General features: G+C 42.4%; 1 protein-coding gene and 1 long non-coding RNA gene across 2 annotated transcripts in view; one reads left to right on the forward strand and one right to left on the reverse strand.

Moving 5' to 3' along the window:
* LOC134207303 (neuronal acetylcholine receptor subunit alpha-7-like) overlaps positions 1 to 17603 on the forward strand; it is a 213159-nt gene that overhangs the window by 123321 nt on the left and 72235 nt on the right. The window contains exon 4 of the mRNA XM_062683025.1: positions 13530 to 13605. Coding sequence (XP_062539009.1) covers positions 13530 to 13605 — 76 coding nt within the window. The remainder of the gene's footprint in view (positions 1 to 13529; positions 13606 to 17603) is intronic.
* Positions 15597 to 16263, reverse strand: LOC134207459 (uncharacterized). Its single transcript, XR_009978371.1, has 4 exons — positions 16124 to 16263; positions 15948 to 16058; positions 15863 to 15889; positions 15597 to 15714 (listed from the first exon to the last, which is right to left on the reverse strand). It is a non-coding gene; the product is annotated as an uncharacterized LOC134207459 (long non-coding RNA).

Raw genomic sequence — 17603 nt, forward strand, 5'->3', positions numbered from 1 at the left:
CTTCTCCTGCGGAAGGTGTTGAGAAATGAGCTCTTGCTACTGACGACGACGACGATGGAAGCCAGTGAGGGCCGAACCGTAGTGGCTTTTCCCAGGCATCTACAAGTGGCTTTTGCCCACGCTACTCTTCAATGAAGTAGCTTTGGATACCTACAATAATGGTTAGCAGGGAGGTGGCCCCATAGCTTCAGATTTTCAACACTACCCTCGTCATTTTCCTCACTCACACCCAACTTGGGAAACCGAATTAATCTTTTCCGAAACCTTGCCACACTTGGATAGGAGCCAGCCGCTGGGGGATTCCTGTTTTATTGAGTTTATTGATGTTTTGCTCTAATCTGAGCTTTGTGTGTACGCTCATATCGGCTTCTGGACTCTGGCAGCGGGCGATGTCGAACGCATCGACACGGCGCGGTGGGACAGTGATTAAGTGTTTTGTAATCGGTTGAATCAATTTACACTCCCAATGCGGCGACAAGGTTGACCGGCGTACTCCTGTCGAGAATCAGGATTATCGCCGAGACCACAAATACATGAATGGGGGAGCAAACATACGACATGTCAACTAGGGTGTCCCCGCCGGTAATTTGTCATCCCAATGTAAAGTAGGTTGTCCAAATAACTCGCGATTCGCATATGTTTGAGCAATTCCACGGATGCGTTCACTAATTAATTCATTTGATGGTGCTGAGGCGCTGGACCATAGCATCTCCACATGCCTACATCTATGATCGGGTTCTTACGACATTAAGCATAGGAAGATCCTTTCAGTCTCACAGGTTGCGTCGTAAACTTTTCAGTGTCTCGTTCATCAAGTTTTCACTTGATGCCGCAGGCAGTGGCCCTGTACCTTCCTCGCTAATACTATCAGCAGCACTACCATCCCGGACTCATTATTTGATAGATTTCCACCTCTTGTACAGAATTTGGAACATTTGAACACCCTAATCAATACACACAAACGCACGTTAGTTGGCCGAATGGGAGAAATGTGTTCCATACACGCATCATTGGTGTAATTTACGACCTCAGTTTTGCCATTTTTTACGCATTCGGCGAAACTCCACAGGCCCGGGCGGGGAGGGAATATCCGAATCGCAAATATTTATTTTATCTCGTAACAGCGTGAGTGCCATCGATTCGCTAACTAACTATATAAACAAACCGAAATGGATGATCCTGGACACGTGAGCCTGGATCCAAAAGGTTGGGGACGGGGATGGTGTGGTTGAGCGTCCGGTTCGGTCGGTCGGTCGTCGTCGTCGTCGGTGGACCGTCGGATGCAATATTTTTCCCACGGTCGTCAGGCGGTGGAAATTATGCTTTTTCGATCGGAATTATGTGAACGAATTGGCGCGAACTGCGCCTTTTGATAGGTTTCAGCGGCAGGCGCTCTTGCAGGAAATTCATTATTCAGGACGAATGTTCTTTTTTTTTGCGGATTCTGCCACCTGTGAAAACCAGAATTTGGGATTTCGTATGCGTGTCAATAATAATTGAACAATAAATTATCGAAACATGCGGCAGCATGTTGAATATTTCATTTGGCAATGCTGGAGGATTATAAATTTGATCAGACTTGGCATAGATTTCTTTTCAAATTCCGACTTTAAAGCTTAGTAGGTACCTATGAAGAATTCAAGGAAAGCGGTCACGAAATTTTTTTTAAAAGTTTTGAATACAAAAGTATTTCTGACAACTGACACCCAGTCCAAGGGAGCGCATTAGACACGGAGAGAAAGATACAGTAAGCTGAAAAAAAGCCTACACCTGTACATTTTTCTACACCTGTGGTTAACGTAGAGTCACAACCCCCACTCAAAAAAGGACTCCTATACTTTTTCAAACAAAATGAAATTATGTTAGACATGGTATACAGAATCAAGGAAGGCAATAACAGCACCGACAAACTGACGCGTCACTTAAGCTCTGAGACTACCCACCACTTTTTAACGGTCATTCGCTTATTCGGGCGATCGCTCCAGTCAAATTAACTAAGACACAACTCCACTACAATGTTAATAGCGTTGATTATGTTAATTATCTCGTACTTTTTGATCAAGTGGGAGGGATTTTGTTTAGAAAACGAACAATTTAGTGAAACCGATGCAAACTCGCGGTGAGTGGCTCACATTGTCTTCTCTTGAACCTTTTCCTATCATGTACTTCGTCTTCGACGTGTTGATGACTAGTCCGATCCGCTTGGCTTCCCTCTTCAGTCTGATGTAGGCTTCCTCCATCTTCTTAAAGTTACGTGCCATAATATCTATGTCGTCGGCGAAGCCAAATAGCTGGACGGACTTATTGAAAATTGTACCACTCGTGTTAATCCCTGCTTTTCGTATTACCCCTTCCAAAGCGATGTTGAATAACAGACACGAAAGACCATCACCTTGCCGTAACCCTCTGCGCGTTTCGAAGGGACTCGAGAATGCCACTGAAACTCGAACTACGCACATCACCCGATCCATCGTTGCCGTGTCAGTTTATCCGGAAATCCGTTTTCGTGCATTAGCTGCCATAGCTGGTCCCGATCTATTGTATCATATGCGGCTTTGAAGTCGATGAATAGATGATGTGTGGGCACGTTGTATTCGCGGCATTTCTGCAGTACTTGGTGAATGGCGAACACCTGGTCCGTGGTGGAGCGCTCGCCCATAAAACCCGCCTGGTACTGCCTCACGAACTCCCTTTCAATTGGTGCTAGTCGACGGCATAAAATTTGGGAGAGTACCTTGTAGGCGGCGTTCAGCAATGTTATTGCGTGGTAGTTGCTACAATCCAGCTTATCGCCCTTTTTGTAGATGGGACACACGACACCTTCCATCCACTCCTGCGGCAAAACTTTCTCCTCCCAAATCTTGGTAATGACCCAGTGCAGCGCTCTAGCCAGTGCCTCGCCACCGTGTTTAAATAGCTCTCCTGGTAGTTGGTCAACCCCAGAGGCTTTGCTGTTCTTCATCCGGCCAATCTCCTCCTGGATTTCCTGGAGATCCGGAGCCGGTAGAATTATGTCCTGCGCGCGTTCCCCCAGGTCCATCACCATACCGCCATCTTCGTCTGCCATATCGCCATTCAGGTGTTCTTCGTAGTGCTGCCGCCACCTTTGGATCACCTCACGCTCGTTCGTAAGAAGGTTCCCGTTTATATCCTTACACATATCAGGCTGTGGCACGTGGCCCTTACGTGAACGGCTCAACTCTCATAGAACTTTCGTGTGTTATTAGCGCGGTACAGTTGCTCCGTCTCTTCACGGTCTCGATCTTCCTGCTGACGCGTTTTCCTCCGGAAATCGAGTTTTGTCTGTTCCGCGCCTGTTTATATCGTGCCTCGTTCGCCCTCGTACGGTGTTGCAGCAATCTCGCCCATGCTGCATTCTTCTCCTCAACTAACTGCTCACATTCGCCGTCATACCAGTCGTTTCTCTGATCCGGGGCACCGTGCCAAGTGCAGCGGTTGCGGTGCTACCAATGGCGGATCGAATATCTCTCCAGTCATCTTCAAGAGACGCTGCGCCTAGCTGCTCTTCAGTTGGAAGTGCCACTTCCAGCTGCTGCGCGTATTCTTGAGCTAGTCTACCGTCTTGTAGCCGCCCAATGTTAAGCCGCGGCGTCCGACTTCGACGCGTGTTGTACACCGTCGAGAGTTTTGAGCGCAGGCATACTGCAACGAGGTAGTGGTCGGATTCAATATTCGCACTGCGGTAAGTGCGGAGGTTCGTGATGTCGGAGAAGAATTTACCGTCGATTAGAACGTGGTCGATTTGGTTTTCCGTTTCTTGGTTAGGTGATCTCCATGTGGCCTTGTGGATATTTTTGCGGGGAAAGAAGGTGCTTCGGACTACCGTTCCGCGGGAGGCTGCGAAGTTTATGCATCATTGGCCGTTGTCATTCGATACGGTGTGCAGACTATCCGGACCGATGACCGGTCTATACATTTCCTCCCTTCCTACCTGTGCGTTCATGTCACCGATGACGATTTTGACGTCCCGCAGTGGGCATCCATCGTATGTCTGCTCCAGCTGTGCGTAGAACGCTTCTTTCTCGTCGTCGGGTCTCCTTTCGTGCGGGCAGTGCACGTTGATGATGTTATAGTTGAAGAAACGGCCTTTAATCCTCAGCTTGCACATCCTTGCGTTCTGCACGTTCTGTCAGGATGTAGATAGCAACGAAATGGTCCAGTGTGACAAGTGTGACAGGTGGATTAATTTCGCCTGCGTCGGGGTCTCAGAAGAAATCGCGGATAAGAGCTGGAGGTGTCCCAAATGTGCTGTCAGACCTGGACTCCAGCATCCATCGTCCTCTGCTTTAGTCCCCCTTTCTAGTGGATCTACAAATCCTACCGTCCAGAAGTCATCTTCTACGAATGAATTGCCTATGTCCAAAGCTGCGACAGGAATCGCTCAACACTTTCGTGTACATACGTTGTCCGAGCCGATAGTGGGTCGTCGGACTACCCACGGAACCGAGCATCACGATATTAAAACGCCCTCTATAACGTCATCGTCCTCGCGGAGATCCCTACTTCAATTACAACTAAAGCGGCTGGAGGAAGAACGTGTATTCGAGGAACAGCAAGCGGCTAAGCATCGGGCCTACTTGGACAAGAAATATGAACTTCTGGAGCAGTTCCACAGCCAAACTGGATCCCAGCGTATTGGATCTTAAGATCGTGTTAGCCAGTGGGTTCAAGATACGAACGATGTTCGTACCGATCAAGGGCTAGATCATCGTATGACAGAGATATTTGAATCGCAGCGGCACTCAACGCAGAACTACTTTTCTCAAGCTCAAATTGGTTCTGATCGAGCTGCATGTCAACGAAGAAATGAAGACATGGCAGCGCGCCAGCGCGTGGTGGCCAGTCTTTTTTCCATGTTCAACAGCAACCAACCAACATGTGCGACTTCACAAACGAAGAAAACCTCATTCGACTTCAGAAGTGTTTAGAAGGAAAAGCGTACGAAACGTCCCGGAGTCTACTAATGCACCAGTCGAATGTTCCCGGCTATCATGCGTACTTTGAAAATGAGATTTGGACAACCCGAAGCTGTTGTCCACTCACTGATATAAAACGTACCAGCAATACAAGAGGACAAACTGGAAACGCTGGTGGACTTTTCAGTACACGTGCAAAATTTCTGCGTCACTGTGGATGCTTGGGAAGATCCATAAAGTACGTCACGCAAAAATGGGCGATTTTCAACTCCCTTCCCCTTTCGTCACGTTTTTTGTAACAAACCCCTAAAATTTTTTTATGTATCGTCACGCTGCTCAGAGCCCCCCTCCCCCCTAGAGGCGAGACGTACTTTGTGGACGGCCCCTTACTAGCTTAATGATTACATGTACAATGTCACCTTCTTGCAAGCTTCCGTCCTCGCTAAAACTAGACTAGGCAAGACATCGTCAAGCACTCCAAAGGATCAACATGGCGGCCTTCAGCAATTGGACCTACTCGCTGGCTGAGGCAGCTAGCACGATTGTGGTACCGATCGACTCGAATGAATCGAAGCGAGCATCCAACGATGGTCGGGAAAACAAGAAATCGAAAGCGTTCTTAAACGCCCATTCTGAGACGCTGTCATTTGTCGGCAATGGACCGAAAGCTTCCAGTCCCATGGTAGCTTACTTAGAACACAGGCATGTGCCAGTACAAGGAAAGTTGGACGGTGTTTCTGAAGGTTGCATGATATGTAAGGGAGGATGTAAATCAGCATCTAAATGTAAGCAATTCGTAAGGAAATTCAGGCTTTGTCGAAGCTGTCTTCGTCGTCATAAAGGAGGATGTGATGCAAAACCGTGCGGACAGGATGGCTGTACATATACAAGCACCATGAGTTACTACATAATAGACAGATAACTAGGTCATTTGATCGATCTGCGCCAGGACCGTCAAAGCTACAAACTACGGCTGCGAGCTTGCCCACATCTGATGCAGACAGATGTAAAAAACATCAGGTGAAATCGAGTGCAGTGCTCTTCCGCTATTTGCCCGTAGTACTCAGCGGACCCAAAGGATCCATCCATACCTTCGCTTTCTTAGATGAAGGTTCACACCTTTGCCTGATAGACGAGGGACTTGCTGACGAGCTGGAGTTTAGAGGCACAACCATACCACTGTGCCTTCGTTGGTCAGGAGGAACGCAACGCTATGAAAAGGACTCAAAGTCGTCTGTTACTCTAGAAATCTCTGGTACAAACGGAGCAACTAAGAACTTCCAGTTATCTGGAGTGCGTACTGTAGATAAGCTGTTGCTTCCACACCAAACGCTCAACGCTGAACGATTGAGGCATTGCATGATCCCTAGTAGCACAAATCAGATCGATTTGGTTGCAGCAACTCAATGTGACTGGATTCGATTGCATACGAGTCACAGTGACTGATATGTGACAAGAGTGCTACTTGGGATATGATAACAGATTATGTACGCAAGGGCTATGTTCGGCAACTCTCAACGGATGAACTTAGTCAGCGACATCCTAGAGTGTGGTATCTCCCTGTATTCCCAATCATCATCCCGAACAAACCATGGAAAGTGAGATTGGCTTGGGACTGTGGAGTCTCTCTAAATTCCGCGCTGATGAAAGGATCTGATCAACTTTGCTCATTGCTGTCCATTCTGTTACAGTTCCGAGAGAATCGAGTGGGACTTACTGAAGACTTACGGGAAATGTTTCATCAAGTACGTATCCGGGATGCAGATAAACAGTACCTACGTTTCTTGTGGTGTAATAAGAAAGGAGAAGTCGTATGCTACGCGATGCAAGTTATAACATTTGAGGCTTGCTCACCAAGCTGCGCTCAATATGTAAAAAACATCAACGCAGAGTGCAATTCAGGAGAATACTCGAAGCTACTGAGATCATCCAAAAGAAGCATTACGTGGACGACATGCTCGTCAGCGTTGAAACTGAAGAGGACGCGATACGCATAGCACAGGAAGTAAAATACATCCATCAACGCGGAGGGTCGGAGATCCGCAACTGGATAAGCAACTCTTCAAATGTTTTAGGAGCTCTCAACAAGAAGGCTTCTGATGAAAAAAATCTGGATTTGTTATCTCAAATTGGCACTGAGAAAGTTCTGGGAATGTGGTGGTGTACCTTATCCGACACATTTACTTAAAAGTCGGATGGAATCGTTACGAACCCGCTCGTCTAGAGGGCCTCTACAGAAGTGAACGAGTCGCATTGGGTGCCTTCAAAGATGAACGTTGCGGACGGTGACACTAAATGGAGCTCTTCGCCCGATGTCACACCAAAGGGTAGATGGTTTACGGGTCCAGATTTCTTGCGGCGTTGTGAAGCGGAGTAGCCACAACAACCCACAAAAGCTAGTTCAACGGAAGAAGAACTCCGACCAAATCTGCATGCGTTCCACTCTGACTCTCATTATGAATCAGTCATAGACTCCAGTAAGTTCTCTGATCAACGTTGCTGCCCTCGTGACTCGTTTTGTAAACAACTGTCGACAAAAGTTACATAGGGGAATGACTACAACGGGAGTCCTAACAGAGGATGAATTGATTCTGGCCGAAGCGTACCTACTAAGATCTGCACAGCGCGATGACTACCCAGAAAATATTTCCACTCTGGAGAAACCAAAACATAACTCCAATTGTCTATTATACTACCACGTGACCACCCCATTATTGACCTGATCATCATGTACTACCATCAACGTTTCCATCACCAGGATCACGAGTCGGTGATCAATTAATTGCGACAGAAGTATTATATTCCCCGCATCCGTGCTGTGTTCAATAAAAGGAGAAAGAACTGCCAAAGGTGCAAAAACGATCTTTCCGTCCCACGTCCACCGATAATGGCTGATCTCCCACAAGCACGGTACGCAGTATATTCTCCACCCTTGACATATATAGGTCTTGACTTCTTTGGCCCGTACGAGGTGGCTGTTGGGAGACACGTCGAAAACGATGGGGAATGCTAGCTACATGCCTTACGATCCGTGCAATACACATTGAAGTAGTGCACACGCTTAGCACCGACTCCTGTATTGTGGCAATAAGAAACTTCATTGCTCGTCGTGAAACGTCTCGAATGATCTACACTGACAGAGCAACAAATTTCATCGGAGCACCCCGTCAGATGGCAGAAGCGGCTCAAGCGGTCAATACGGATGAGGAAATGAAAGAGTTTATCACATCTGACACAAACTGGTCGTTCAACCCTCCTCTGGCACCTCATATGGGAGGAAGCTGGGAACGGCTCATAGACAGCATTAAAAGGAACTTTCAAGCCATAAAACCACCAAGGAATCCTAAAGACGAAATTTTACGTAATCTACTGATTGAAGTAGAAAACATCGTCAATTCCAGACCACTAACACACGTCCCAGTTGACTTCGATTGCGCCCCTGCTTTAACGCCCAATCATTTCCTCTTCGGATCATAAAACCATTCACGACCGTCGACGACAGTAGTGCCTTTCTTCAGCCAAACATCCTAACTTTTTTTTGTATCTTTATTAAGGAGGCTTTCAGCCCTTGGCAACATCCTAGCTTCGCAGGTATTAGGTAACAGGTAACAGGTTTTGGAGGCACTGGCTTAGCGATTACCTGCCTAAAATCATCAAGCGATCCAAGTGCACCATGGTTTGATAAAACCGAACCGATTAAGATAGGCGATGTGGTCGTTGTGGTTGATCCCAAGCTACCACGAAATTGTTGGCCCAAGGGGAAGGTCATTAGTTCATCCAAGTAAAGACGGAGAAGTTTGCTCAGTTACTATTAGAACAAATTTTGGAGTCTACGTGAGAGCGGCCACCAAACTAGCGGTTCTAGACGTAGGGCGCGACGCATTTAAACCAGCCTAATCGGTGGCGTACCCGGATGGAGTGTCGTCTAAGCCTTTGTTTAACAACGCGCGCCCTTTGAAGATGTACTGCAATATCTGTGCCGTCCATGCGGCCGTCAGCACTGGAACGGAGTGTTTGTTATTTTGAAGTTACATACTTGATACACGTTATAGTAACACGATACTGATAACATACCAAATAGAAGAGTGGTTCCCAAGTTATCCTTATAGTAAACACAAACGGTAATCGCATACGACTTCACCACCTTAAGACCCTTACTTCTCATTAAGACCGAACCTAGGGAACTAAACGAAATTTATAATTTGTTGGAGTTCGTTCCAACTATACAAGTATAAAAGAAGACAATAGAATGGGTAGATAAAGAAAGAAGAAGGAATAATGGAGTTGGAAGAAAAGGAATGAATAAGGAAAAGGGAGAAGGAACAAAAAGGAAGAAATCAGGAGGAAGAGGAAAAGAGGAAAGGAAAGAAAAAAAGAAGACGAAGGAAAAAAATAAAAAAATAAAATAAGAATGAAGATGGGGAAAGAAAGAAGAATAAAAGAAGAAGTAGCTAGACTTATCTGAGCTCAGTCTTACCTTGAACATGTTTTTTTTTTTTTTTTTTCATATATCTGAGGCATCAATGGGGTATGGGTATTTGGTAATATGGTATGGTATTTGTCTTTTTTGTCTTATTTGTTTTGTTTTGCTTATTTGTTTTATTTGTCTTATTTATTTTATTTATTTTCAATTGTTTATCTCATCTCATTCCTATATTGGATTTCAATTTATATATTTGGTATACTCGTGTTCACAAATAGGAAACACTTTTTTCTAGTGTCACGCTAGATTCAAATGTTGACGGACATTCTATCGCTCTCATCGCTCCTTTCCTGCCGTGCGCCACAAGAAAATATGCTGTTGGATGCTTTCCCGAAATGGTAACTTTTGCATGGAATTAAAAAAAAACTTGGTTGAAGTAAAAAGAGCTTCCTTCAAAATTTATTATTTATTTATAAATGATCGTTGGAAAAATTCAAAACTTTTGTCAGTTAGGCTTTGCGAAATTCGGTTCCTTTGTGCCTCAAATTATCGGAGAGAGGTACTGAGAAGCGAAAATTTCAGTTGTACAATAGTTCAGTATTTAGAGCTTAATTCAAATTTGGGAAATAGTAGGTCCATGAAATTTTTTAGGAACATTTCTTGATAAATTTCAAAGAGATTGTCAGTTGGGATAAGCGAAATTCGTTTCCAATTCCGAGTTATAGACATTTTAGTAAGAAAATAGCGCTCTACCGCGAGAGAGCTATCCGGCAAAATACTTTTTCGGCTAAATGACCCGTTTGAGTAACTTACTTTTTCTGCCAAACGATCATTACGGCCAAACGACATTTTCGGCCAAATGACATATTCGGTTAATTGATCTATTCGGCCAAATGATCTATTCTGTTGAAGCTAAATGACCTTTTCGGACAAATGACCTATTTGGCCAAAGGACCTATTTGGCCTATGGACCTGTCTGGCCAATGGACCTATTCAGCCAAATGATAAATACTCATAAATGACATTATGAATTTCTCCTCAAATTCTCCCAGGAGCTCCTCCGAAATTCCCCCAAGTAAGTACATTATTTACTTCAATAAATTTCCAAAATCTCCTTCTGAACTTCACTTGGAATTCCACTAAACCTACATCTCATCCACCCCCGACTTCCGGTTAATCTTCCAGAAGCTCCTATATAAATTTAATTGCGAATTTCTTTAGAAAATCTTATGCACATTCTTGCATACTGCTTATTCCTGTTCTTACGGAACATAGTACAGATATTTAAACTGATGTTCCCCCCGAAAGTTCTAATCGAATTCTTTTGGGAATTCAAGTGCTTATTCCTCCACGATTTACTTCAGTGGATCTTCTAAAAAATCTGCATGAACTTCTTCAAAAATTCCACAGGAAATTATTTGAAAAATTCTCCCGGAAAGTCCTAGCGAAAGTCCCCTGAAAATCTTTTCCGCCAGTATCCCCCAAAATTTCTCCAAGAATTCATCACGATTGCTCTTAAAAATTCTGCGTGAATTGTTTGCATTTCTTCCAGCAATTTCAACCCTGAAAATTTCTCCTAAATTTCTTTCGGAAATTCGTTTCGAAGTTCCCCAAAACATTTCTCCAGAAAATTACTCTAGAAACTGCTCCGAAAAATTACTCTTTGAGGGAAATTCCACGATAGATTTTTTGTGGAAATATTCTTAGGCGTTCTTGAAAGATTTCGTGAATTAATTCCTGGAGGATTTCGTTAAGAAACTCCTGAAGAAATTGGTAAAGGAGGTTTTGGAAAGGAAGATTTGTTTCTGTGGTGGTTCGAAACCTCCCCTCCTTCTGGAAAAGGGGGTCTCCCATACAAATAAAACTCGGGAAATAATCGGAGAATAAATTAATTTAAGATGAAACGAAGTTCGTCGGGTTTGCTAGTGAATAATAAAAAAATGTAGAAATTTTCAAAGGCGTTCCTTCAATTCCTGGAGAACAAATCTCGCATTTTCTGAAAGACTGAGTAGCATCTTCTACCGTCTACCGTCTAATAGCCGCTCAATGCTTAGCCGTGTTGTACACCGTCGTGAGGTAACACTGTACGTCGCCAACCATACTGCAATGCGCACGCAACGAAGTAGTGATCGGATTCTATATTCGCACTGCGGTAAGTGCAGACGCTCGTGATGTCGGGAAAGCAAGTGCCTCGCACTTCCATTTTGTAGGAGGCTGCAAAGTTTATGCATCATTAGCCGTTGTCATTCGATATGGTTAATATGCAGACAATCCGGTTCGATCACCGGTCTGTACATTCCCTTCCTTTCTACCTGAGCGTTCATGTCGCCGATGACCCCACAGATGCTCCTATCGCAATCTGCGAAATCTAGTAACTCACAGTTCTATGTCCCAATCTTCCAATCGTGAGACTCTATTCGTCGCCTAGATCCCCTTTTACATTTTTTCGCTTCATGCTCCTGGATTTCATTTCATAGCTCGTATGTCCAACCCATCAGAAATAAAACAATGGATAGGTAGGTGAGCACGCATGTTTGCGAAAAGAAGCGACAATATCGGTGCTGCATTTCTTTTATTTGCTATGAGATGAATATGTGATCAGCGAGAAGGAAAAGGGAACAGTTCCCCTTGTTGCTAGCAAAAGAAGCTTTCAAACATCTATCCCCTCATATCATAAGCACTAACGGATAAATCCGATAAACAAATTGCAAAAAACTTTTGAATCTGTTGAACTGTTAGAAAAATAAATCTACAACGGTCATCTGAGGAAATGTTCAAGATTTAAAATCAATCTCCCTATGCGTCGCAAGAGCCGGATGTTGCGATGTTGAAGAAGATTATATATCTTTGACAAGAACGTGGATAATTCGATTATCCTTTTCTGGAACCGGTGATTTCCATGTGGTTTTAAGGTTTCTTTTGTGCTATGAAGTGCCATTCTACGTATGACATTCACAAGGTTGCATATGAGTAATTCCTTCGTTTAAAATGATGCAGTCAGTCGTATCATTTAAACAAAGTGCTGTATTACATAACACAGCCGTCAGGCTATCTAAGCATTGTAAGTATGAGAGACTCAATTATTAGAGCTCATAACTTTGTATTCATTTTGCATTAAAATAATAATCCCCTGGCAAAACAGACCATGGAAGGCGAGGAAATTTAAATGAAGAAATATATTGTGGGTGATAGAAGTTATTGTAATTGCTTCTGTACACTCTTCCAAGCAATAACTTTTCAGCAACGAAAAACAACAGAACACTCCATAAGTAGCTAACCGACAGAGCGTCATCTTCCATCGTCAGAATGCACATATCTGCAGCAGAACTCATCTCGCAACACATTCATAAATTTAATTGCATAATACACCCTCCGAGCTAGCCGGTCGTTGTTGGCAGGGATTCGTTGCACAATGAGATCTCTCTTACATTTCCATTGCGAAAGTGTACTCCTTGAAGGCAGAAGCTGCATATCATGAACACGCTCACACGCCAGAAACTAGCACACGACAAGCGATTCCAGGACTGCGAATCACCAGCAACAGCAGCCACTTCAGTGCCAGTAGTTCTTCATTTTGGTTTAATTTCGTTACATTTTGCATACACCGTCGCTCGCTTGGCAGCTTGCATAACTCCCAGACGCCGCTGCAGCTCAACATTCTTACCGTGGTAGTCATCCCGCGCATAGCTGCCGCCCTGAATGTGTAATATTTGCATTTGGCAAATAATTTTAATTTCAATCGTTAACTCTCTGTTTAAACATGAACCGTCTGCGAAGTCTGGGGTGGCCATCGAAATAAATATCTAAAAAAAAAAACATTCAAAAACAGTCATTGAAAAAATTTCTTATTGGCAACATGCTCTGAATTTCAATCATTAGCGTGAGGATCAAAGTTTGAACACATGTTATTATCAACGAATATAAAATATTGTTAGTTTATTAATTTGGTGTAGGTCCAGTTCGCTGATTTAAAATAATTGTCACATTTCTCCATCCTCCTGGCAACCCTAGAGAGGTGACGCCATTGTCGTCGTCGTCGTTGTCGTCGTTGTCGCCATCTTAAGTGAACAGAAAAAAAAATATAAAAACACTTTAACCATATACATTCTAACATTGTGCATTCATCTGATACTTTTTTTTCTCCCCATTTCAATTTCCCACCATTTCAGCTTGATTTGCAACTGCAGGACGAGGCGGGCGGCGATATCAGCAGTTTCATAACGAACGGCGAATGGGAACTGTTGGGTAAGTTTCACTCAGCTCGACAACAGTTTCGTTATTATTATGATCATTGCAGCAGTGGGAGGGTTTTTCCTCCCTCGCTCTTCATTTCTCGAACAATAAATGCTTTGGAAAACAAAACGGCAGAAGAAGAAATCGCATTTCCCTCCATTTTTCTAGCAATTTCCTGTTGGTCAGAAAAAAAAGCGCTCGCGAATATGATTCCGTAAATAGTTTCGCTTTGATCAAACGGAACCGGAAAATTTGGAGCCGTACAATAATGTGAGATGAAAAATGGGAATTTTTACGGCTATCGTCGATGCGGACTGGAAGGATTCCTTTTGATTTATGAAAAGCAATAATACAAATTGGATTATTTGTGTATTCGTCGAACAAGACCCGGACTTTAGCGGAAAACTCCCCAAAGTAAGAACTTTTGAACATTTTTTTATGCTTTTAACCTTCCCTTCTCAGATTTAAATCGAGGATTGCATACCACCTTGATTTCTGATAGCAATCGGAATGGGGATTTAACGTTTTCAACAACTTAAAAGGACTGTAGGGACACGGCAGGTATTTTCGTCTGTTCGTCATAGTCTCGAAAACCAATAAAAGAGACGTTTTTTTGTAAAACTCATACGTACCAAATCGTAAGCTCAGGAGAAACGTTCTGCTATAGTGGAGTTCTAGCAAATGGACGTTGCTTTCGTTGGTTTTAGCCGCTACGACGATGGACGGAAATACCTGCCGTGTCCCTATATTGGAATTTAAGCTTCCAACGATCACTGGCGGCGCCAGCTATTGTTATTTGGTGGGGCACCACTTAGCGCAAGAACAATAGCCTATGAGAACAATGGTGTGATTGCATCGTGTGGTGCCCCACCTCTGTCTCCGCCAATGCCAACGATGGAAAAATAAAACAAACATTTCAAATGGACCTATCTGACTGAAACCTCGAGCTGAGAATTCTCGAAATGAAAATTGTGCAAATGTGAAAATTAATACCAATTTTAACCGAAAAACAATATATCAGTTTTTAAATGGTTCTCAGACGTAAAAACAGCCATAGAACTCGAATAATATATCTGTTTTGCCTTTTTCATAATGTGGATATGGTTTATTATCAATTTTGTTACTTGGGACCTATTGCTTTTGATTTTATCAGTTGGGACTTGTCAAATAGGACATTATACAATGATAACTGTTACTTTGGACCTCAGTGAAATTAAGATATATTTTGGATTTTCGCATGTAATAAGTGCATTTTGAGCATAATCCTCTGAAATAGTCAGCTTAATTGATTGTTACAAAAGCTGGCGCATTCGATTTAATGTTTATATGCATTTCAGCAACAATTATGTTATGGGCAGTGATGGGAAATGTCAAAAAATGTCATGGGATTGCTATTACTAATTTGCTAATAACTTTTTCAAAAGTTATTTACAATTCGAATTTTTGGTTAACATGTAATGCTTAAAGGATCCTAGAACTGTGTCGAACAGATCATTGTACTAAACACAAAGTGTTAGGCATGAAAACGAAATGCTAAAAAATCTCACGGAATATCATGACATTAATGCCATTTAACATTGATTCGGCTCTCACGCTGTCAATTTCAAATTAAGAGCAATAACAATAAGAAAAAGTTTTAGGATCCTTTAAAAGCTACATGTTAATATAAAAAAACACAATTGTAAATAATTTGTGAAAAAAGTTATTAACAAATTAGTCCCATGACATCGAAATGACATTTCCGTCACTGGTTATGGGTGAATACACCTCCAACGTTCGTTCGTCCAAGAAATTTATTCGATCGAGCCTAGATTGGCAGAACAGACAGTTGCTCCGTAGAATTCGGCCAATTATTGTTTCTTGAATCAGTATAATAGCGGTTATATTACATAGTAACCTTCCGCTAAAAATTGTAAAATATAAATGTACGCTTCACTTCGTGAATGTCTTTATAGCCCATTATAGCCTATTCAGAATACGCCATTTATTGTATGGTAAAGAGTAAACTTCACATTCCAAGCTTCGGTGTACCTTCGACGGCACTATATGATCCTTTCCATTAATTTCCTTGATGAGCGCAACAACACAGAGCTTCCTGTTTCGATTCCAATTTGTTCGTATCTAAAGCACATCATGCATTAGCAGAGTGCTCGGGGTAGAATCGAATGAGGTCATTTGGTTATAACTATGAAGTCCTCCAAAGTTTCTCCGTGGAATTGAAGGTTTATACCTGTCAAAGAGCGGAGTTTAACTCCTCAATGTGGTTTACCTTGCTTGTAGAATGGGTGCGATTGATCTAAAAAGAATACGAATCATGAGAACTACAAAAAATAAGAAGCATATAGGAATCTTACCGAATGTGTATCCAAATAAAACGGGAAATTATCCATTTCATTCGGGATGTTCTTCCTGGGTACTCTGATGGCATTGGCACGCCCCACTGGTAGTTCCCTGAAGTATGGAATCTGAAACAGCAAATTATATCGCATGAATACAGCTACCAGATTAACCAAATTGGGGTATTACTTACTTCAAAAGTTCCTTGTTTGTTCCTGCACTGATATCTATGGTGTCTTATGATACTTGCACTAAGAAAATACTTTAAATATTTAAAAAAAATCAGAATTTCAACATTGTTACCAAAGGTCCCATCTGAAATTTTGATTATGTTTTGACAGATTTCAGATGGGACCGTCAAGTTGCAAAAGGTCCAGACAACAGATTTGCGCGATATTGTCGATAATGCAGATTGGACGTTTTGCACTGGAAGAAAAAAATAGTAAAATAATGAATAAATACATGTCAATTTAAATTGACCGTTAAGATTGAGTGCCCAGTTGAGTGAACACGCTAATATCTCGATTTGTTTACAAATGTTAGTTAGGACCATTAGAAATGTTCCTCTAGAAATATAAGCGACCTGTCTGAGCGATTAGTTACCCAAACCTTGGGAATTTCTATTCCAATCCAAATTTGTCATAATTAGTGACTTCAATGCCAAACACCGTTCATGGAATAATGCTCAAAGCAATTCCAATAACAAAATTCTATTTGAAGATTGTTCTGCGGGATATTATTCTATTCAATATCCCAATGAACCAACTTGTTTTTCTTCCAGTCGAAATCCTTCAACAATTGATTTAGTTTTAACGGATTCATGTCAGCTGTGTGGCCAATTGGTAACTCATGCTGACTTTGACTCTGATCACCTTCCTGTGATATTTGAAATCTCACAAAAAGCCATTAATAATCCAATCAGCTCTACTTTTAATTATCATAGGATTGGGATTTATTTAAAACGTATATCGATAGGAGTTTTGATGTTGATATTCCTCTCGATACCAAAAGTGATATTGATGATGCTCTCGTATCTTTGTCAAATATAATTGTCAAAGCCAGAGGTATTGCAACTCCTAAATGTGTAATAAAATTTAACTCCATTGTTGTTGATGACGATCTTGACGTCTAGGTAATACCATGTGAGGTGAAGGTAATACCAAAGAACTCGCGATCCCGCGTTAAAAGTTATTTGACGAGATTTGCAAAATGAAATTAAAAACCCAACTTAATTCACCGAGTCGTGATACTGCCTTTCTCGCATTTAGCCAAGACATCAACTTTGTATGGTGCTTATATGGTTCGATTCTATTTACTTGATAACTTTTAAAGGGAATGGTCGATCGTTATCAAATTCAATAGTGATCAACAAGGCTTTGTTCCCTGTCGAATGCATGAAAATCGGTTAAGGATTACTATATGAAAAAGTGGCTAATGTTTTTCGGTTTTCGTGTGCACACACACACACGCACACACACACATACACACGGACAGACAGACATTTGTTCAGCTCAACGAGCTGAGTCGATTGGTATATAACATCATGGGTCTCCGAGACTTCTATAAAAAGTTCGATTTTGGAGTGAAATGATAGCCTTTCGGTACAACTTTGTTGTACGAGAAAGGCAAAAACGTTTCGTTATTCTGAGAAATACCAACTTTGGGAATAATGT

This window comes from Armigeres subalbatus, chromosome 1 (genome assembly GCF_024139115.2).
Source record: "Armigeres subalbatus isolate Guangzhou_Male chromosome 1, GZ_Asu_2, whole genome shotgun sequence".
NCBI classification, from domain to species: domain Eukaryota; kingdom Metazoa; phylum Arthropoda; class Insecta; order Diptera; family Culicidae; genus Armigeres; species Armigeres subalbatus.